The sequence below is a fragment of the Mirounga angustirostris genome, unplaced genomic scaffold, assembly GCF_029215605.1.
Source record: "Mirounga angustirostris isolate CCGP_5_RB_7025 unplaced genomic scaffold, mMirAng1.0.hap1 SCAF_6, whole genome shotgun sequence".
Taxonomy (NCBI): Eukaryota; Metazoa; Chordata; class Mammalia; order Carnivora; family Phocidae; genus Mirounga; species Mirounga angustirostris.
The window spans coordinates 8,662,470-8,685,595 of record NW_026991714.1 but is presented as its reverse complement, the minus strand read 5'-3'; the positions used below and the strand labels follow the sequence as shown (position 1 = coordinate 8,685,595).

General features: G+C 48.5%; 1 protein-coding gene across 3 annotated transcripts in view; it reads right to left on the bottom strand.

Moving 5' to 3' along the window:
* Window positions 1–9,604: 9,604 nt before the first annotated feature.
* Window positions 9,605–23,126, bottom strand: part of PBX1 (PBX homeobox 1) — a 285,065-nt gene continuing 271,543 nt past the window's right edge. For all 3 annotated transcript variants that reach the window (XM_045876815.3, XM_045876813.3, XM_064593832.1), the window contains one exon: window positions 9,605–14,825. Coding sequence is in view for 2 of the 3 variants with exons in the window: in XM_045876813.3 (XP_045732769.1) it covers window positions 14,733–14,825 (93 nt within the window). In the remaining variant the exon portion in view is untranslated. The remainder of the gene's footprint in view (window positions 14,826–23,126) is intronic.

Here is a 23,126-nt window from a genome sequence, read left to right as displayed (position 1 = left end):
TACTATGGAAAAAAAAAAAAATACATTCACAGCTACTTCTAATCATCTTGCAGTGCCCCCTTCTGGAATCGTCCATGGGCTCCCCTTCTCTCACTCTGACCGGACCCTGCTTTCGGCACTGTAGCATCTGCGGGTGGCTATCCTGGTGGGACGGAGCCCCGGGGAGACAGCCAGGGAAGTGTGGGGCAGCCCGTGAGAACCTGCCTTGTGACTCCCTAAACAGGACTGCATAAGGACACCACATCGCAGAGCATGGTGGTTTGGCTTCCAGTCAGTTTGCTCACCTCTTCACTTGGCGACATGAACCAAACTGTGTGGTTCATGTGGGAGTAGCTGTTTTTCCATACTAGATTGCGATTGGGATAATGTCTGATTTGCCTTTTTATTCCCACTGAGTATAAATGTTTGTCGACTGACTAACATTGAGGTGTTTTCAGTTTAGAATGAGGCAGAGGTAAACGAAAGCTTGCAACAGGACAGGCTCGGGGCTCCGGGAACGGCATACACAGAGTGCTGTGGGCGGTCATCCTCTATGGGGACTCCGGGGACATGGGTGACATTGGCGCCAGGGCTTGAAGTATGGGAAAGCGTGTGGCAGCGAGAAAGTCGTTCCAGGCAGAAGAAAGCGTGTGGACAGAGTCAGGTCCCAGGGAAGACAAATATGCTTTCCTCATACCGGGGTTTTCTGTAGGTCCAAGCCCCTGCCACCTCTTGGCCCCAATACTGCCACCGTCTTCTGACTGGCCTCCCTGTGTTCAAACCGCGGCCTATCCCCATTTCTGCTGCCAGTGAGCATCACACAGCGACATTCATGCTCTGCCACACGGCGCTGTCCCCTCTGCCCCATAGCCTCTGACGTCTCCAGGCTCACTCACAGGAATAGCCAAAGTCCCCAGCGGGCTCCACAGGAGACTCTGTGTTCTGTCCTCCTTCCCCCGTAATTTTCAGACCACATCTCCTCGTAGTCTTGCCCTCATTCTCTCTCCGACTCAGCCACCTTGGGCTCCTTGCAATTCCTCAAACTTGGTGGGTGGGCTCCTGCCTCAGGGCCTTTGCAAGCGCTCTTCCCCTGCCTGGAACAGCCTTCTCAGATACTCTAACGGTCTGCTCCCTCCCCTCCTGCAGACAGTCCTCCAGGCCACCATGTCTGGACTCACAAGAGCACTTCGGTCCTTTCTTCCTTTCCCCCAGCACAATCACCACCTTGCTCACTTACTCTGTTTATTCTCTCTCACCCCTCCCACGGGGACCTAAGCACCCTGACCACAGGGGTGTTGGTCAACGTTGGGTCCCCGTTCCTAGACCAGACCCTGGCACACCAGGGCGAGTGTCTGTCCAAGACTTGGTGAATGAAAGAATACATGAATGGATGGCTGCAAAGAAGTATGTGTCCAAGCCAACGCCAGGCCTGTTAGAGCTTAAAAATAATTAGGATTCTTTAAATGCCTTTTATGTCTTAGCGGAATGGCTCCCCCCACCCACCCCGCCCACTGCTCTTTATATTTCTGCTTGGTCCTCTCCCTCCCCTGTCTTCTCCTTTTCCCTCCTCCCGTTCTCTCCCTTCTCCATCCCCTCTACCTCCTCCTACCTCTTCTCTCTCCCCTTTACTTTCCTGTGTCCTTCCTCGTTTCCTCTCTTCACCCCTTTTCCTTCCGTCTTTCCTCCCTCCCTCCCTTCTGCTCCTCAGGGTCTGAGCCCCTGCGGGCTGTAGGACAGGGTGCTTCCCTCTCTGTGTGAGATCCCCCACAAAGTTCTCACCCAGAGAGAAGATATTTAGTAACAATTCAAGGCCGGGCCAAGGACTCACAGGAGGGGTTTGGAGGAACTGAGGAGTCCAGGAAGCAGAAAGGCTTCAGAGAAGAAGATGGACACCTGCTCAAAGAACGAGTGTGTGAGTGGGTCTGTGACTGCGGCCGGGGCCATCATCCACGGCAGCTGACGTCACAACATCAGGAGCGAAGTTTGCAACAAGGCTGAAAGAAGGGAATAAGCTTGGAATTCTGGGAGTGCTGTTAGAAGACCGTGGGCAAGAGCCAACCATTCTTTTATGAACTTGTAGGAAAAAGGAGGAGAGATCAGGGAAGGCCCTCCGAAGTCAGAATATTTCTTTTCCATCATTCTAACGTTGTTTCTTTACCTCTACGAAGCAACCTAACTTCACATACGTATTTTTTTTTTAAGAAAGCAATTGCTAAGTGATCTTAGTGATCTTGTTCACTGGCGTATTCCCAGTACTCGGCTGCCAGGAAGTATTGGTTGAATTGAATGGACTTGAATTCCTGTACGACTGGAGGAAGGGAGAGTAACTACATTCCGGGCTTGGGAAGGCTTTAAATCAACATCATCATTGCTTCTGGGTGTTAGGGATTCCTGCCTAGCATCTTTGCGCCTCTCCTGGAAGCTAGATGATTTAAAATAATTGGTTCATATGGTTCCTCCCCAGCTTCTTGAGCTGCCTATTGTTCTTCCCCTTGATGGGATTAGTTGCTTGAAGTGGTCCAATTGCAAGCATGTTTTCATTTTAATCCATATCTGTTCCCATAAGCCCAGCCTAATTCCATTTCCCCCTGGGTTAGGGCTTTGTTACCAGACCTCATAATTTTATTTTATTTTATTTTATTTTTTTAAGATTTTATTTATTTATTTGAGAGCGAGAATGAGAGAGAGAGAGAGAGAGCATGAGAGGGGGAGGGTCAGAGGGAGAAGCAGACTCCCTGTCGAGCAGGGAGCCCGATGCGGGACTCGATCCCGGGACTCCAGGATCAGGACCTGAGCCGAAGGCAGTGGTTTAACCAACTGAGCCACCCAGGCGCCCCAGGACATCATAATTTTAAATTCTTGCCCAAGCTTATAAATTGATGAACACAGGGCATATTCATCAACAAGGGCCTGGAGATTTGGGTTGTTTTTTGTTTAATCGTTTGTCTTACTGAAAAAGTCTTCCCAGTATAGTCCCACCAGGGGTCGAGATCCTCGTGAAGGGCAGAGCAGCGCCCCGGCACATAGGAGGTGGTCAGGGCATGCTTGCTCGCTGAAGAAACACAAGGATGCTCACGAGCTGGCAAGTGTCTGCAACGCCCCAAGCAGTAAGCCCTGGGAGAGGAGCCCAGGGGACTCGTGGAATCCCCAGCAGGGGTTCTGCTGTTGGCAGAAAGGAGGTATTGGCCATGCACAGCAAGTTCCAGGGACAAAATCGTGCTGAATAAAGTGGTCATGTGTGCAGAGGCAGGACTGTGGACCCAGCAGTGGGAGAACTGAGTTTCTGTCACTGAAGCTCAAGAGGCAGTGACTTGACCAGGATAAACTTGGGTGCAGGAGACAAAGGGTTGATGGGATTCACGAGCCCTGGTCTTTTGTTCTCTGGAACCAGGTGCGGAAGGCCCGATCTGAGCTTCCAGGCTATGTGGACACGCAGGAAATCATGGCCTCCCAGGGCTCTCTCCTCACTGGTCTGTCCTCTGGACCTGCCTGGAGGCTGATTCGGGCCAGGCCTGCACAGACGGGCCTTTGTCTTCAGTTTGAGGTGAGACCTGGGAGGTCTGCTCCCTTCTCTGAGAGTTGCCCAGCAGCCTGCTTTTGCACCGCAACTTGGCATCCCTTGGGCCATTCATAGAAATGCATCGTTCTTTTTTTCAGTTTTATTGAGATACAAGTGATATACGGCCCCGTGTCATTTTATGGCGTGCAGCATAATGACTTGGCTTACATATATTGTGAAATTATTTTCATGATACATTTCGTTAACACCCATCGTCTCATAGATACCAAAGAGGGAGAGGGAGAGAGAGAAATGATTTTTCCTTTGTGATGAGAACTTTTAAAATCTACTCTCTTAGCAACTTCCACATACACCAATAGCGGTGTAAACCGTGGTCGTCTTATGGTACGTTTCCTGATTCCCATTCAGCACCTGCTCTGGGTATTGATTAAGAAGTAGCTGGAAACCCCCAACCTTCAACGTAAGTTAGATGAGGCTAGAAGACTGACAGAGAGGGTCACACCGTGTTGGAGCCATTCAAGTAAGACATTAGAGACACGTCACATCCTTTCCTCCTAAGCTGAAACGGCCTTGGTGGTGAGAAGCCTGGAAAAGGAGCTCGAGGAGAGAACAGGAATTTAAAGAAAGTATGTGGCCGTATAAAGGCAGACTTCAGTGACTTCACAGATCTGTCCAAGATCAACTCAGCTTATCTGCTTCTAAGCCTCGGCTTTGTGACTGCTTTCAAGAATCCTAATGTCTCTTCAGGTAGCAACAATGGAGAAGTGATGGAGAAATGATTGAGCATTTTCCTCGGGAAGTGTACGATCTTAGCATCCCGGGTAGACGGATATCAAAAAGAAAGAAAAGAAGGAAACGAAAATCTACATAACTAACAGTTCTTGACAGTGGAACAAGGGGAAAAAGAGGACATCCTGTTATGAGTTCAGAGAAGGAGATGCACCCAGAAGGATATATGAGGACAATAAATAACACGGCTAATAAACACATTTGTAGCACTAGTCAGTGCTAGCCAGGCATTGTTCTAAGTAGTAACTCATTTAATCCTCCTGATGACCCCGTGAGAAAGGTATTAATTATCTCCATTTTATAGACGAGGAAACTGAAGCATAGAGAGGTTAAGCAGTTCTCCAAGGTCACATAGCTGGTAAGTAGTTGTAGTGTAATGGGAAATGTATTTGTTCTTTGTCCTTGGATCCTGGCACGGAGCTCCTAAAACCTTTGGAAATTCCTGAGTGATAAAGGTGATGGAGCATCTTTTGTTTGTGGGCCCCCAGAAATCTTCAGGATGGAGGCTGATCCAGGAAAAGACCAAGCCTTGATTACAAACTCGAACCTTTCAGCCCCACATCCCAGGCTCCGGGGAGGGCAGTGGGCTGGAGATTGAGTTAATCACCAATGGTTGATGATTTAACCAATCATCCCATGTACTAAAACCACCCCGAGGACCCCCAAACCACAGGGTTTGGGGAGTTTCTGAGTTGGCCAGTGCATCCACGTGCTGGGAAGATGGCACACCCCAACTCCATAGGGACAGAGGATCGGCACTCAGGACCCTTCTAGCCTTCATCCCATGTGTCTCTTCATCTGGATGTTCATTTGTACCTTTTATAATAAACCAGTAAGTATAAAGTGGCTTCCTGAATTCTGTGTGTCGTTCTAGCAAATGATCAAACCAGAGATGGGGATTGTGGAGAATTTCAACTTACGACTGGTCAGGCAGAAGCATTGGTGACGGGTTACCTGCACCTGGCGTCCGAACTGAGGGCAGGCTTGAGCCTTCACCCCTGTGGAGTCTGACACTCACCCTGGGTAGTTAGTGTCAGAATTGAATTGTAGGACACCTAGCTGGTGTTGGAATGTTGGAGAATTGGTCAGTGTGAGAAAAATTCTCTTACGTAGCTTCAGAATGGATCTGACAGTTGCAGAGCTAGGATTCGAGTCTACATAGTTGGACTTTTAAGATCTCAGTGAGCACACTGTATGTATTCCTCACACCAAAGGTTCCAGGAAGGACCCTTTGAGAGCAGTAGATGGGGAACTGGTACTGGAAGCAATCTGAGGTGTCTCTGTGGATAACTTTAAAGGTCTCACTAGATGATAAAAGAAAATGTGGATGCATCTGAAGGGGAAAATCAAGAAGATCGTTGTAAATGCTTTAAAAACCATGAGCGAATTTCAGCATTGCAGCTACTGTGTATAGGGGCTCTGACAGGTCCTGTGCTCTGAGGGTGGGCCCAGAGAGAGCGCTCTAAGGGAGGGCTGGGGGCGGGGGTGGGGGGGTCGCACCATAGCGGAGGAGGCGGTCAGGGAAACAGCGGCTGAATGTGGGTGATGGCAAGACACCTCCCCTAGGGACTCAACCCAAGGAATGAAAGCGGAGCAGCATCCATCTGAACAATGGAAGCCTTGGCCAGCCCCAGAATTTCTGAAAGACTGGTAAAATAGAATTTAGAAAAGTAATGGGAAGAAAACAAATGTTTGGGCTGAAGAGACATTTATGGAGCCCTCCATAAGACAGGGAAGGGATGTCACTGGGGAAAAGGCAGGGCAGACAATTTTAACTTTACTGGCTCCGCTTTAAAGGGATTTAGGGGAAATAGGAGAGAAACATTAGGGCAAGCCTCAAGAGAGATCTCAGGACAGACAGGCAAGGTTAGTGGGGAGCGGTGATGGGGCAGACCTCAGCCTGTGTTCGGCAGCTGGACTCTGGCTCAGCTGAGACAAAGGAAGAGCTCAGACGGCATCCTGAGCTGGAGAACATCCAGAGAAGGAAGAGCAGAAGTCACAGTGGCACAAGGATCCACATATCTGGGATTAGACAGGGCATAACAGAAAGTGGAAATGGAGATACATCTTTAATAGGTCTATGAATGCCACGGGGAAGAAGGGAGCCCCGAGTAAGCCTGTGGACAGGAGGGCACCCGTTTTACATTTCTGAATTTTTCACAAAGACATGAATATTTCAAAGGTCATTCTCTGAGAGAGGAGGCAGAATGCAGAGATTGGATTGTTTCCCCCCAGGACATAGGGAGCAGCGTGCAAGATTAACCTCTTGGTGGTGGCTTTTCTCAACACTACAGATGCTACCAATCAACTGGCATTGTAAGGACTGAACTATCGATTTTCTTCTCGCTCTTTCATGTGTTTGCTGTCTTCTCCTGCATCCTCCCTGAACAATCACGTCTCTGGTGTGGCCATTCATTAGTAATCGCCACGTAATACTATGATCTGGGTTCTGGGGACTCGATTTGGACTAGAAGCCTGGGCTTTGCTTGTGGATTATAAATTCTGTGGGGCAGGCTGCTGATGAGCTATGGTTCCTATGCCTCCGAAAGTGAACTTTTAGAAAAAGCGGGGTCCTGGAGGGAGGCAAGGTTGGATTAAGTGCACCTTGGAGGGACCCAAACAGTAACGGCCGTTCCTATGGACCATCGCTGCTATAGAAGGAAAGAAAGTCTCCACTCTACTTCTGGCTGACAGTGGACACAGAGGAAGTCCAGGAAGGCAGAGCTGTAGACTAGCATTTGAATTTTAATTTATAAGAGAGGAGGATTTTATGTTGAACTTTAATTTCTCCCTGGATACACATCAATGGGAGATTTATATTCAAAGGTACCACAGCACTTGGTGCTTTTTATGCTATCAGGAGGTGCTCATCGACTATTTTGGTAAGTTACCCTGGACAGTGTGGCTGAATATCGTGGGAGAGAGTGAATCCTGGCTGGGGTACAGTGTAACGTGGATGTTAATGCATGAACCCCCCTGCCCTATCCAGGGGTGTCGAGAAGCTCTAGCTAAGCTATAGTTTGCATGGGTCCCAGGAGGATACATGAAGACGGTGGATCTCCAAAGCACGTGGCCCTGGACAATGTCACTGTCACAAGCCTTTACAGCAACTCTTCGCCCACGCCCACACTGCCCAGAATGGCCTCGGAGGTCTGCCCAAGGCTAGCAGCCAGAGACTGCATCTCACAGGAAACCCTCTGCTGTCTTTATTCGTATGCTGTTGTAGCTTTAATGCAAGGCATGAGAGCAAAACCCCCAGAGCAAGGCCTCAGTCCTCGCTCCAGGCCTCCAGTTCTGAGATCCAGGCTAAAACACCCTCCTGGACACACTGCATCATTTCTTAACGCTGAGCTCCAGAGGCACTCCCTACGCTGGATGTTTCCAGAAACTGTCTTGTGGATAAAAAATGGTGCTCAGAACATTGGCATTTGAGGCATGTCTTTTTTTTTTTTTTAATTGGGCAGGTGGCAGAAGTCTATGAGGATAAGGACGCAGAAGCCAGTGGGGGGCGGGCAGAGGGCAGTGAGCTTTTCAGATTTTGTGATTTTAAGGCTTCAGACCTGTAATCTTCGAAGTGACTGCTGGCCACCAGACTTGACCTTGCCAGCCAGCAAGGCCATGGGGCCACCTCCCGAAGGTGGGAACAGGTTGTCTTCCCCACTGCAGAGTAACAAAGCCAAATCTGGGAGGTTGACTGGAAATGTTTTTACTGGGAGTGTGCCTAGTGCAGTGAAACAAGCAGGTGGGTTTGTCTTTTGCTCTCACTTATCCATTTGGTCACTAGCTGTGACACAGATGACCAACTGTCCAAAAAGTTGGGGTATGATATTATTGCCAGGAAGTGGCTGGCTAGCCAGGGACCACTCTTCCACCCCTTGCACTTAAGAATATGGTGGAAGGGAGGTCTCGGCCACAAGCTTCGAGAAGCGGTGAGCCTTCTTCCTACTTTCCCTTCTGCCATCTAGATGCAGGAGCCACAGAGCAGAAGGAGCTGGGTCCCGGAATCACTGCCCTGAGAAGAGGCCGCCCGACCAGGAACACTGGCCTTAGGCTATTGCCTCAGTAAGAAATAGACTGTATTGAATGTGAGGCATCTCCCGTGTTTGGTCTATTTGTTACAACAGTTTAATATCACTCCCAAGTAGTAAACTAGGGGGGAGAATCAGGTCCACAGTTTTTCGTGCAACTGGAAAAGGAAATAGTCTGAGGCTGCGTGGCATGCACACACCTCCAAGTGTGTTCCAACATCCAGGCTTGAAGAGGGACCACGGGGCCTCCATTTCGGCTGCTGGCGATGTTCTCCAACAGGAGCAGAGAGCCTGATGCCACTGAGGCTATTGGGCTCTTAGCTTGTCCACTAATAACAATGATCATTTGATCCTCGTTGACGCTCCATCCCTTTGATCTATCTTCTATTGATTAGAATCACGGTCGGGATGAGAGGGTGAGGGATTAGTTCATTCAATACATCAATACATGCCTGCCTCACTGGGGCTCTGGAGACTTAGGACATGGAAATGAGAATACAGTCCACGTGATGTCCCTGGAGGGGTGACACGTCAATTGCCAGATCAGTTCCATCCTGTGCATGGGTGGGAGGATGGTGTTCATGGCTGGGACACCAAACACTGTAACAGACCATAAACCCAAAGGTCAGGGGCACAGTATGAGTGCAAAGAATGGGGGGGGGGGGGGAGGAGATGCTCACATGGGATGGTAGACGTAACACATGGTAGGTGTGCAGATCTATAGGAGTAACATCTCGCATACCTCTGAAAGCCTACAACGGAGTATTATTCATAACCCAGAGTCCTTCCTCTGAACCACATCTTGGTACCAGGATTTTCCTTATGACCAAATCCCAAAAGACAAAAGAGAAGCAAAGGGGAACCACTGGGCAAACAGCTGTGACGTAAAAAGTTAGAATTTATTATGGAAAATCTCCCTGGTATTTTTGGTTTTTTTTGTTTTGTTTTGTTTTTTTTGGTTAACTGGTGCCTGGTGGGTGGTAGCCAGTCATTGGCAAGCACACAAGATGGGGTGCTCTGCCTGCCTTCAGTGCAGCCAATAATTGCCCATAAAAGGTCCCCCCCTACTTCTTCCCTTCCTCCCTTCGGACTTCATGGGTAAGCTCGGGGGCTTGTGAGGTCATTCGCCACCCTCCCCACCACCCCCCCGCCCAGGTATGTAGGCTTTACAGTGATTAGAGTCACAGTTTAAACCATAATCCACACTAACACAGTCCCAGTTTGGGGGGAAGCCAAGGTTTCCAGCATGTGAGAGAAGAAATTTACACAAAATACAAGTATATATCTATTTTTTGCAACAAAAAGAAACTATTTATTTGGAATATGCATTACCAGTACAAATTAGGAGACTGTAAAGCCTACAGCATGTTAGCATCATTAGAGAACACAAAAGTTCAGTTGGAATCAAAAGGGACAGAAGCCCCTGCTCTCACAGAAGCAGAAAAGCTTAAACTTTCAAAACCAAAACAGAGCAGAACTTTGCAGGTTTATACTCTGAGTAAGAACAGGGGAGGGGAGCGGGAGAATAAAACCAACAACCGAAGGAAAGCACTTCAAAATAATTGGAAAAAAAGGAATTAATAAGAGAGAAAAGGGGGAAAACATTGAATGTTTTATTCGTTTTAACAAAAGGAAAAAAAAAAGTTTACAAAAAATAAAAGAGTCCAGAAAGCTTTGAGCTGGGTGTTGAAACCATAAAGGTGATGTGAAAAGCTCGTCATTATTTTGTTGACTCAGGAGCAGGCGAGCAGGTGTCTGGGGCAGAAACACCTGCGGCGCACTATTCCACGGTCCCGCATCTTTGCCTTCACTTCTCTTGCTTATGTTCTAGGGGCTTTCTGGACACTTAATCATTTGTTGAATGAAAGATGTTTAAAATAAGTTTCTTCCAGAGAATACTGCTTTCTTTTCTCCTATGACTAATAAAAACATTCCAAACCAAGCCGGTTTAACCATTTGCTTTTCAGTAGCCAGAAGGTAATTAAGAGGTACGCTGTCAAGGCATCAAACTCCACCTCTCAGCATTAAAAGGAGAGCACTGAGTCAGGCTCAGGTTCTCGACTCTTCATCCAAAATTGGGACTCAAGGGATCAGCAGGCCGACTGACCCCAGGGACAGCCTCCCGGATCTAGTCTAGGTAGCCCGTGGCCCATCACACCAGGACTTCTGTGGGATGCTTCTGGAAGAAAAAAAATCCTTTCTAGTTGTAAGAGGGCTCCTGGAATGTTGTTATTAATCAAGAAGAAAGAAAAGAAAGCACTTTGTCGTGACATTCACAGTCAACAAAGGCAAAAAGGGTCTCCCTACCTTATCAAAGATCTCCTGGGCCAATTCCTTGAACTTTTAAAGGGCCAAAAGGAGAAAACCCAGGTCCCTGATGGTGTTTTTTCTCAGGGACTGCCCCACACTCCGGAAATGCAGGTGAGTGATGGGACATCCACATGGGCTTCATCTTTGTCTTTGAGGTCAACTGAATTCTGGAGTGAAGTAGAAGTACAAGGAAACTGCCTACTCTACAAATGTCATTTTTTTCACATCACCTCGTATACATATGTAAGGAATAAAAACAGCAAGATCATAATCCTGACCAAAAAAAAGCCCCCCCAGTAAAACAACCAAAAATAACACACAACATAATTTTTTTTTTATATTTTAAAGAGCAGGAATAAAGAAAGAAAAGAATTTATTTCTGGGTCTCAAAGTTAATAAACATAACGTGTTAGGTTGTACCTATTATGCTCACTATCCCAACCTTTTTTTTTTTTTTTTTAGTTTACAAAATGAATTACTGTCACTTTTAAACATTGTGAAACAGGAAATGAATGTGCACAACTCGACACTTTTCTAGCATTCTTGAACTAATTCACAAATGCAAGAAAATAAAAGAAAAATGGGGGAAATGATTAATGTAGGTAGTTTGGTGTTAAAAACGAACGCAGGAATGATGCGTATTGTCACAGAAATAAGAGGGGGAGCCCCCCCCATCCTGTTTTGCGTGCTATGAGGGTCATTTTTAAAATTTTTATTATAAACACTATTAAATTCAGACCGCTTTTTTGGTTTTTTTTTTTTCTTTATCTGAATATACAAGAACATTCATTATCAAATGTTCATCATCAATACTACAAAGAACGAGACACAAGTCGCAAGAAACAATGGAAAATGTTAATAAAGCTGAAAGAATTGTTGAGTATTTTTTTGTATTTTTTTTAAGTTTTTTTCTTAAATTTGAGTTTCTGTAGTTTCATCTTTTTTTGGTATCGAAGTCAGGTTTTTCTGGGCAGAAAAATAAAACTCAGAAGGAAAAGGGGGGGAAGGTATGTGACAGAAGGCAACCAGCAAATAAAGAACCACCACCACAGCAAAATTAAAAAAAAAAAAAATGTAAGGAAGGTGCCACTTGGCAAAAGTACTGTGTCAATTCCACGCCAGGGGGAGGAGTTAGGGGTGAAAAAGAGGTTGAGATGGAGAGTTACAAGGTGGGCAATCCCAAGGGCTAGTATTACTCAGGGGAAATCGGCTGCCAGGGACAACGGAATGCTCCCACTCCCATTAGTAAATGCAGGAGTCCTGGGGCACATTTTGGTATCTGCAGGATTGACCTAATATGAACTCCCAGGGAGCTGTATTTCCAGAGGCACGCTCTTCCCATCCCCTTCCTTCTGCGGCCAGAGTTCCCATGCTTTGCTTACTGTCGGGGGATCTGGTGGCTGCCATGTCGGACGTGACGGTGGGCATGGGGGTAGGTGGTGGGAAACTGTGGAACAGAGAGGTCTGAGCGGGGAAGATGCTGGGCAAGGTGAGAATCAGTGCAAACTCCTGTGGGGAGAGAAACTATCTGCAAATGTAGCTCTGCTCTGATCTGTTTCAACAACTGAAAATGGCAATCGTTCCACCCAAATCTGAAATCATTCTTCCTGTTGCCAAGAGAACCCTTCCGGGTCTCTTCTGTACTTTGCGTAGTCAGGCATGTGATCCAGCCGTACTCCTGCGTGGGTAGTGCAGACCCCTGACACTGAACAAGGTTCTCCACTGGCTCCAGGACTATGGAGTTGTCACAAGATGGCTCCTGCCAGGAAGCCCCTCGACCAAGCTCTGTTCTGACTGGGGCACAGGTCAGTAGACACAGTCTTTCCACTGCTCTTAGTCATCAAGGCATAATTCTATCTTGCCAAAGATTTACTTTTTGCCTTTCCTTCAAATTCACACACCTTCCAGTTTCTTAGGTAACCCCTCTCCCCCACACACACACAGGAGCAATTTCTATTCATTGCTGTAACACCATGCACAATGTCCATGACCTCGTTAGCGGGCCATCCTTACCCCTCAGGGTCTTCTCTCTCTTCATCCAAAATTGGGACTCAAGGGATCAGCAGGCCTCTCAAGCAGAGTAGATGTGACAAGGGGCTAAGCACTTACAAGGCCACGTACTGGATTCAAATACAAACTAAGAGAACCGGGTCCTATTTTCCTAGTGTGGAGACTTATCTCTAGTCTGTGAAACCAAACAGACCAAAACCAACAAAAAGCAACAACAATAGCCCTTCTTCTCTTTGTCATCACGGCAATGACACCAGGGTACTGATGGTAACCAGAAGTTGGAACAGGAAAACCGTATATTGCCCCTCCATGGCACAAACCAATTTATCTCAGGGATGACACTTCCTCTGACTTCCCGTTTACAGATGGGATAGGAATGAAATCAATTCCTTCAGTCTCTCACAAGCCTCTTGGTAAGCCAGGCATCATAATCCCCATTTTACAGAAGAAGAAAACGAGGCACCGAGAGATCTGACCACCTCCCACTTAGAGTCAGGTTACAGAGCCACCATCTTTATCGCTGGTGCAGCTGGCTAAGAAGAACGTAAGCTCAGGTGACGCTACAGAATAGCTTTCTAGTAGTACTCTCCTCTCGGATATTCCCAGGAAATAAAAGTCACCGTGACAGTTTCCCTGAAAACATCATCTCCTCTTTTCCCATCGCTCTCAGGTCTTCAAATTAAGCTAGCAAAATCTGCCTAAGCCGTGTCCTTCTCCAGCCCCTCCAGAACAAGAATGTGGTGCCATGATAACACTTTGGATCATTAATGCAACGCCCCTCATATAAAAACAAAAACCAGAACGGAACCAAATCCATTACAGACATTGTAAGTACTGTGTGTGGCTCCCTGAGCGCTCCAGAGGTGGTGGCAACAGGAACAGCGTGGGCGGCCAACCTGGCCTCCTCCATCATGATCAAGTCCCGTGTATGTCGTTCTGGTGTATGGCCATGCTGGGGGGCTGCAGGTCCTGGAAGCCCCAGGCACATACTGTGTCTGTGTCGGTGACCTTCACTCAGAGTTGCTAATTCCCTCTCCTGGGCTCACGAGGCAAATTGCTACCGTCGCTAATGTGGGTCTTTGCAGGTGGCCCGCGACTGATGGGGAGGAAATGAATGTTTGAGGCCCTGCATGCGCTGACATGCGCCTGGGTGTGCACGCGCACGTGTGTGTGTGTGTGAGAAGGTTTAGTTGAAGGGTTGCAGGATAAGAACCTTCTACTCCTTAGTGGTTCATTCATCACCATGCCCACTCAGATCTGGCTTTGCAGTAGGTTCAGGACATTGCTTACTATGTGTGACATGGTCTCCAAAGACTGTGCCTCTGAAACCAAGAGCTGTTAGGAGGAGGAGGAGGAAGCCTCCAAGAATTCTGCCCTTCTTGTTGCTTACGTCCTCTCCTGCTGCTCGACTTCCTGCCTGGGGATCAACCTAGTGGACCTGAGACCGGAAAACGTGGCACCTTTAGAAGCCCAGCTACGGCAGTCCCCGGGGCACAGCTGGGGCTGGGAAGGAAGAGGAAGGGTTCTAAGCAGAACCGGCCCAGGGAGGGAACAGCAAGAGGGGGCAGGGGGCCTGGAATGAGTGGGGCAACGTGGCGCATTCCTGCTAAGAGGTAGTGAGAGTAAGAAGAGAAACGAGAAGGGCTGCCTGTTAACAGGGGGAGCGAGGGATCCGAGTGAGGTAAATTTGGCTCCTCAAACCACCAGCATGAAAACATACAAACACGTTTATTATTTTCTTTCCTCTTTAAATTTCTCTAATTGTTGAAAATACCCTTCCATGATGTCATTGAGGGCAGGGACCCAGGGAGTCTAGGACAGAGGGGGAGGGGGCAGGAAAGATGGCGGACACCAGGCTGACAGCTGGAGGCAGGGAAGGGTGGCTTCTACCCAGAAAAAAAAGGGAAGAGAGTATAAAGAAGTGTCCAGATTGGCTGAAATAGCATCCCAAAGAAGAGAAGAGAAGGAGACTCTTATTGTGTTTGCTGATTGCTTCGACCTCCAGTCTGACCGCTTCAGCGTTGGGAGAGAAACCCTCCCTCCTGGCCCTGTCCCGACTGGGGCACAGGGTCAGCCGGGATGCGATTGCTGGGAGATCAGTTGGAGGTATCAGAGTGAACACTGCCAGGGCCTTCTGTAGGGGAGGTCACTGATGAAGGGGTAGTAGCATCCTGCCAACCTCCATTAGCCTAGAAGGGAAAAAGGGAGACAAGTCAGTCCTCTGAGATCGGGTGGCCATTTTGAGCAGACAATGACAACAAGGCAACTTGTGTAATGGGCCTAGCACAGTGCCTGGCACATGGGGACACTCCTCAGCGGGGCAGCTGATCTTGTGGTTGATAATACACCCTCCACCCTCAGATGAGTATGGGTCCTCCCACTGAGCCTTTGGACACTAGGTGAATACCTCCCACTTCTCAAAGATATTTTAAGTCAGTCCAAGCCTTCAGATGATCACTCTGTGGGCTCTCGTGGAGTGACAGGTCAAGGGAACCCAAGTTCCAGTTCTGAGTCTGGCAAGGACTAGCTGTTGACTCTGGTGAAGCACTTCCCCCTCTTTGGCCTTGGGTTCCCCTTCAGAAAAATAAAATGGTTATCCAAATGTCTTCTAAGGCTTTTCCCTGCATGTTCCGTATGTTACAGGATTCCAGGCACCTGTTCTGTGCAAGGTTCTGTACTACTTGCTCCTGGGTATATAACGATGAATGAGAGACAGCTCATGTCCTCAAGGAGGGGGATAAGACATGCATATGAATGAACTATAATTCAAAGCAGGGCCTAATAATGGTACAGCCCCACTGTTATGACAGTTCAGATGAAGGCAATATCCCATCTTGGTGGAGCATCAGGGAAGAGGTACTCTTTGAGGTGAGCCTTGAAAAGTACAGAGGGTGATTCAGGTGAATCAAACAGGTGAAACAGAGGTGGACTAAGGACTGGTCTGCATAAATATATCTAGAGAGGGGGTGAGCTAGGAAGCTGTAAGTATGATTTACATTTATAGACCATTTTTCTAAGATTCTGAACCCAGAAGCATCCAAACAATGGGACTGTTCTAAAAGGATTTGTTTCAATGAACACTCCTGGCCAAAAATATCCCAACATTAAAATAGTTGAAGGATGATTTGTTGGGAGTGGTTAACTCATGAAACATAATTCATGATTGTTTATGTATTTGAAAGCATCGAAACAGAAGTGTGCTGAAATGCCTTTTTTCCCCTAATTGCTGTGTTCCTTTGAAGTTAATAGACCTCACCTCTGAAAGTGTTCATGTTGAACAGAGCAGGTCTTAGGCATTCCTGGTAAATTATTTTCTACTGTACTCTCCACTCATTTTATTCCCTGAAACACTTGGGGTGCAGACGGCAGGTACTATTATTGCCATCTTGGAGGGACCACAGCTTATACTCTAGCATAATCCATGGTACTGAGGAGCATGCTTGACACCTAAGTGCTGGCAAACCTGTGTTCATGTTTCATGAACAAGTGCGAGAGAGAAAAGCAGACTTCTGGCTTATGACTGAGACACACAGGCTTCTGAACCTCTGAATCTGGGCTCCTTTTTCTCTGCCCTTCTCATCCACTTGGCTTTTTTTTCCCCGCACTGGCTCACCCAAATGATGCTCTAATTTCCCCAGGAAAGCCAGGCGCTGAATTCATAGCAGCTCTTAACCAGTTACCTCTGCATGAGGATAGATTTTTTTCCCCCATACCTCACTAAAGAGCAGGTCTGGATACCAAGAGCACAAAGGGTCATCCTGGACAATGCCAAGGGCATTCCACCTCAATCGGGGACCCATGAATAATTGCTCAAAACTCCAACACTCCATCTCCTGAGGTAGTCAGGTAGCTCCTTCTGCCCCCTCTCCCTGCCCAGCACATTTCTCCTGCTGTTGGTGAGGGATCAGAAGGGGATCAATGAGGGGGAAATGGGAATTCTTTCTTTGCTATCTTTCTGGGGCCATGACTCTGTAGTATGATCAGAATCAAGAACAGAATTAATTCCGTGTCCTAATGCAGGCTGATCACAGGGGTGACAGGAGCTTAGTCTCCCTTCCCAACCAAGAACATGTATTCTGGTGCCATTTTAGGCAGATGGGGAAGAGCCATTATATTTATTTTACCCCAAAGAAAATCCCGTCATGTCGCTTATCTTTTCTGATTACAAAAGATAAGCTCATACAGTATTTTTTAATAGAGTATTTGCAATTCTATATGCGATGTAATATTTGGACAAGAGAAAAAGCATGAAACACACAACGTACAACACCCATAATCCTACCACTCAAAGACTAACAACAGCTGTTAGCATTCTGATACCTGTCTGTCCCAATCGTCCTTCTTCATATGTGTGTGTTGACCAGAGAGACAGGTGAGTCAGTAAGTAACTAGCCAGCTATGTGGGTGTATGTGTATGTGTTTGTTTGTTGAGTGGTACAGGGTTTTAGGAAAACCTGACAGAGGTTCCTTGAGTGTCATGATGCAGACAGTAAAGTGCTGGTACAAGAGGAAAAAACTCACGTATCTTAGGAGCGATCCAGTGGGAGACAAGGAGATGCGGAAGATCAGGGAGGCGGTCAGCGTCCGAGGCATGGGACGCGCCACAGAGGAGTCTCCCGACCTTGCTCGTAAGGCACCACTATTACCATTATTTAGCCATGCTCCAATTTCATTAAAATAACAATAAGTGGTGCCCCCAAATAAAGCCATTAGTCAAGAAAATGAGCCCTGTGGCGTCTCATTAGGAGGGACCCAGCAAGGCATTCTACATGGACCAGAAGTTTCCGGGAGACTCCTTTTGATTCGTGTCTGAGATGAAATAACTCAAACAGGAGACATCTGAGAAAGTTTTGTCTTCTCAGACCAGTGCACACGATGCCAGAGGGTACAGGGAACTCACAGATGGCAGAGACAGGAATTAGTTCAAGCTGATATCAAAACTGGCATTTTAATTACGCTAGTTGGCCTGGTGAAGGAGAATACAGAAGAACTTCTACTAAAAACAAATAATGTATGGTGACTAACATAACATAATAAAATAAAAACCCCAAAATCAATCTCTTTGGCTGCCTTTTTTTCCAGTCCCACTCCCCCCCCACCCCGCCAACAGATTGGGTGACCAACCGTCCCAGCGTGCCCAGGACCCCACCCCACCCCTTGTTAACACTGAAATCCCATACTCCCATAACCCCTGCCTGCCCCCCCAGAGCCAGGAACACTGAGAGGGCTGCTCATCCTCCCCCCAGGATACCCCGCAACGAGCCCCTGCTTCTTGCCACATTCAGGACACTGTGGCCTCCGGATTTCAAGTCAGAGGACAACCAGCCCTTTCTGGAACACGCATGCCCAACACTGGCACCAGCTGAAGGATCCCTTTCTCTGGAGGCGCTTTAGACCCTGGCCAGGGTCTGCTGCCCCTTCCTTGCTGCTCACACCTCACGATCGGAAACTGCGAGCACGCCCCACGGAACCGGGTTTCCCGTACATCACTCTGGCCACTTCAGCTCTATGGTGCCGGCTTTAACGTAAGCCGTTGGGAGGATGCTGCGTCTTGGGAAACGGCTGACCTCGCTTACTGGCCTTAACCTTGGGGAGCTATTCCTGCCCTCTTCCTGACTGCGGGTGCATATTAAGTGGGAAACTCCGCCTTTGTGTGTTTATTTATCTCTCAGGTGGGAGCAGGGAGCGTACGGGATGGTCTCATTAGCAACCGCGTAGGGGTGGCAAATAAGACTCGTTTTTATTTTTCTTCCGCACCCCAACTTCTGCCTTCACTCTCCGATGCAAAGTCCCTGTTACAACAGACATGCTCACTCCAAGATGCTGACACTGGAAACGCCCAGGAGGGCTTACAGGGGTGGGAAGGTGAATTCTGCAAAACCACGTGTGTGCCTATTATCTCCACAAACATCCCTAATGGAAATGTGTTTACATTTGCACCTAGTCCTACAGGTAATTCTGTGGCCTGCAGATGCTGGAAGCGAGACCTGATCTCACATTTAATTCTACCAGAGGAAGCCTAAGCCGGCGGCAGGCTCTTCCTGGGACGTCAGGGAGGAGGCGGCTAACAGAATGTAAAATTAGGATAACATGCAGCCGGTTTCCCAGATAAGAAAACCTGGACTTCCCAACACAAATCCAAGAAAGGTATCTGGGAACAAAGTATCTCAGAACGAAAACGACTATGTACATCCTACCCGAATGAATTTGGCACCTAACTGATGTATACCCAACATTGCTGGGACCACCTCTAATGGGCAAGGCACAGCTTCCTGGTGGAGGCGGCACAGCGAGCCCCCTGTGACGCCAGGGATGGAGCACTGGTGGATGGGGGCAGCCACATGGCTTCTCCTGACCAAACACGAGAACCAGGAACCGCACCTGAAGCCCTGACCCCTCTCTCCTCGGCCACCTTCCTGAGCGCGGACAGGAGCCACCCTCCTCTCCCTCGCCGCGGAGGACGCAGTGGTGTGGCGGCCGCTGGGCTGAGAGCCGCCGGTCCCATCCCCCGCTCCTTCCTGCTCTCCCTCTGAGCTTCCCTTAGCAGCACAAAGTTGATGCAGAGAATTCATCACCTGATGTGACAGCCCAAGCGAGCCTGGCACTAAGAAACTCTCATTTGCAACCCAGAAATGCGCTGAGGTGCCACAAACTGGCTGATGTCAGGACCAAGTAGAGCTAGATGTGCATACGGGCCAGATGCCATTACCAGAGCTGCTTTAGCATGGGTGAGGACGCGTAGGTGCTCCAGGCCTTGGTGGGGCCGGCCAGGAAGAAGCACAAAGAAACATGCATGCACCCACTCTCCCTCTCCAGGCGCGCGCGCACGCACACACACACACACGCATGCACACACACACACACACATACCCAGTACTGCTCAGGGGAGCCGTCAGCTCACCCAGTGCGGTCGCATCCTAGATCCACCACTTTTCCAGGAAGATGGAAGAACTAGGTTTTCCTGATATGCACATACTTTCAACATTATACAGCGAGTGTTTACCAAAAGATGCTCAGGGGCAAAACGATGCTGTTGGAAAGTCCCCTCAGGACAAAAAATTCAAAATCCCCCTGGGAGGCTTCACAGTGGTAAGCAGGCGCATGCCCAGGCCGACAATCTCCAGCCCCGTCTCTAGCTGCCACCAGAACAAACCATCCTTCCAAAATGTTATTCTGATCTCCCTCTTTCACCTGCAACGGCTTTGCACCCGCCTCAAGATAAGGTTCAATGTTCTCGTCAGGCCCACAATGTCCTTGATCTTGCTCACTCCCCAACCCAATGCTCATGTTTAATACTTGAGCCACATCAGGCTACTAAGAAATTCCTCTAACAGAGCAGTCATTTCCTGCCTGCTTCTTTCTCCTTGAAGACTCCCCTCATCCAATTTTGTGCCACTCACACCTTGGTTGGTTTTCAAGACTGAGGTGAAGGATTATCCTTGTGCCCCTATCTGCCCCCTGACAATGTCTCTTCCTCCCACCCACCCCTGCTCCCGCCCCCCCACCCCCCCTCCGTGTTCTCTGTATGCATCCGTGCTGCCATATTGCATTTGTTCCTTTATGTGCCTGGCTCACCTACCAGACCATGAGAGCAGGGCTGGGGACTTATCTTTGTTTCCAAAGTGCCTACCACAGCACAGATTTTAATAAATATCTCTTGGGGGGACATACAAAGAAGTAAATAAATATTCAGTGGCAGTACAAGAGTCGTGCTCCATTGTGGGTCTGGAGAGATCCACGGTTTCAGACCCAGGACCTCCACAAGTTCAGTCTATGTGTGAAGAGCCGTGTACACCTAGAAAATACTCAAGCCCTGAAGAAAGGCAGTGCTAAGGTTCAGGGTAACTTCTACAGCTAGGAGTGAACTTTCTAAGCGGGCATCAAGGAGATCTGGTACTTCAGAGCTGATCCCAAGGAAGGAAGAATGATGAATATTTACACTGCTCTGTTCCTCTACAAAAACAGTTGAAAAAACACTGCATCCTGCCTGTCGCAGCTCCGCGGCTCCGCACACCATCTCACTGAGGAGCGTTCTCCCTGGGCCACGGGCAGGAGGAAGGTATCATCAGCCCCTGCATCCGGAACGGCCTCCCGGTCGCCTCCTCAGTGGAATCACAGACATGCATGCAGCAGACGCCGTCCCTGCGTGGCCTGTGGGGACTGGCCCCATCTTGCCCCTCTCCGAGGCCTGACACCCACATGCAGATGCAGCTTCTACCTTGCCATCTGGGACTGGAGTTGCCAGATAAAACCTAGGACACCCCCCGAACTTTAGATAAACAACAAGGAACTTTCACACTAGTGTAAGTCGGTCACGTGCAGTGTTTTCATTGGCTAGATGCGCGCAACTCTATTTGGGATTGACGTCTACACTCAACCCCTAAAATACTTTATTCTGGCTTCCTCTGGTACCATAGGCAACTCAGAATCAGTGTTGCTGCGTGTCCCGTTCTGACCTTTTGCTCCTGTATCTTCGCACAGGGGCATCTTGGCTACGCCAAGCCTCCCTCTCCCGAGTCCACGCCTGCTTCTGCGTCATTTGCTGCTCTTTCTTACAGGTCCGCTGACACTGCGAGAGTGACTTGCTCTTGCAGTGTGAATCCTGCTCTGGAACCTCAGCTCGCCCACTGCTACCTGCCACGTTTCCCTTCAGTCTGTCCCGGGCTGCTGGCTCCAGAATCCCTGCTTCCAGGGTCCCCTGACTGTTGTGGGCGTCCTCCCTGATTGCCACCTGCCACTAGGTCAGTCCCTGGTGACCTTACAGCCAAGTCCCACCACCACATCCCTTCCCAGCCTGGCTCCGCCACAGCCCCCTGAGCACTGAGATTTTGCTCCGAAGGTCTGTATGTGAAGAAAAACCGGCAGTGAAGCAATCACTCCTGGTAGAGGACGGATACCCTGGCCAGCCAAGGCTTCAGCAGGGCAAGCTGCTGCCAAGAAATAATAGATTTCCCACTGCCCAAGTGAGATTCCGTCTTACCCTATAGCGAAGTCCAGCGAGAGGCTCTGTGCCTTTGCCTGTCCCTCCCCTCTGGTCTCCAGAAATCCACGTCATTGTCCACGGCCCGGCCTGAGAGTCACCTCCTTCCTTCTTCAAGACACACCATCACCCACTTCCCTACATGCCGGGACCCCAGACTTTGTGACACTTCATGCTGACATTTAACCAGGTACAGCATGCATTTATTTGTTTGTTTGTTTATTTATTTATTTATTTATTTAAATATCTATGTGAGCACCAGGTCTTACTCATTGTCATCATTTAATTCGGAATTCCACAAATAAGTATCCAGTGTCTACCTTGTGATAGATAAGACACCTTTTTTTTTTGATCTGACGTCTGCTCTCTCCTGGAGCTTCCTGCCTTGTGGGAAACAAGACATTTGATAAATCATCAAAAGGACAAATGTAGATTCTAGATGGTAGTAAGGGCTAGGAGAGTACGATGGGGACCTCACTGTGGTTGGGCTTCTGGAAAGTCAGCCTAGAGGTGACCCGAAAATAGACAAGTAAACAGTGGGGTAAGGAACCCCCTGGGCAGAAGGCAAATCCTTTCTAAAGGCTCCAAGGAGCTCCAAGAAGGCCAGAAGCAATGGAAGGAAGGAGGAAAAGAGTAGCCAGGGCAGCAAGATGGGGTCGGAGGGTGGCAGGGCTCAATGGTGCCAAGGCTTCGGGCCACGTCAAGGGTTTTCATTTGGACTCTCAATGAGATGATAAATCATTCAGCCACAGACCAGCGGAGGACAAGGCTCACATGTCATAGAGGGCCGCTCAGTGAAGTACTTGAGCTGAACGCAGAGAGAGATGAATGCTTCGAAAGCCTCCCCTGGTGCCCTGGCCCAGGAGGACATGGCCATCTGGTGGCCGGCGCCCATCCTAACTGCACCACTGGGCAGGGACTGTGCTAGTAAGTCTCTGACTTTGGTCGATGAGTATATAATGGTATATAAACCCAGTGGGAGCTCCTAGTCCTACTTCTCAGGTGAGGAAACTGGGACTCAGGAACCGGAATTTGCCAGACTCAGTCCCTGCTGTATGCCACTGCTTTTGGACATTTCAAGTTTCGAAAGGTCAGGCTGTGTGACCATGTGGGCACCACATGCAGAGCACGGCTCAGGGCTGAAGGCAGGGGACTCATGGTTGCAGTTCACCTTCAGGGAATCTTTGTGCTGTTTAGGAAGATGATAGAACCTATGAACCACAGGACCGGCCTCAGAAAAGTCTTTTAGGGGATTCTAGTATCTCCCACTCCTAAGCCTCAATTCACCTCACCAAACTTGGTTTTGGACAAGACGAACTCCCCTGGGGTTATACTTCTGAGACACCACCATGCATGCTGCCATCTTGCTAGTTGATACTAAGTTATCGTAACTGGAAATGCAGAGTCCTGCTCTAAGATCTATACAGTGAATTGGGTATTCATCCACTTGGTATGAATATGAACTCTCTCTGACCAGTCACTGTCTCCAAACTCATCTGGCATGCACTCA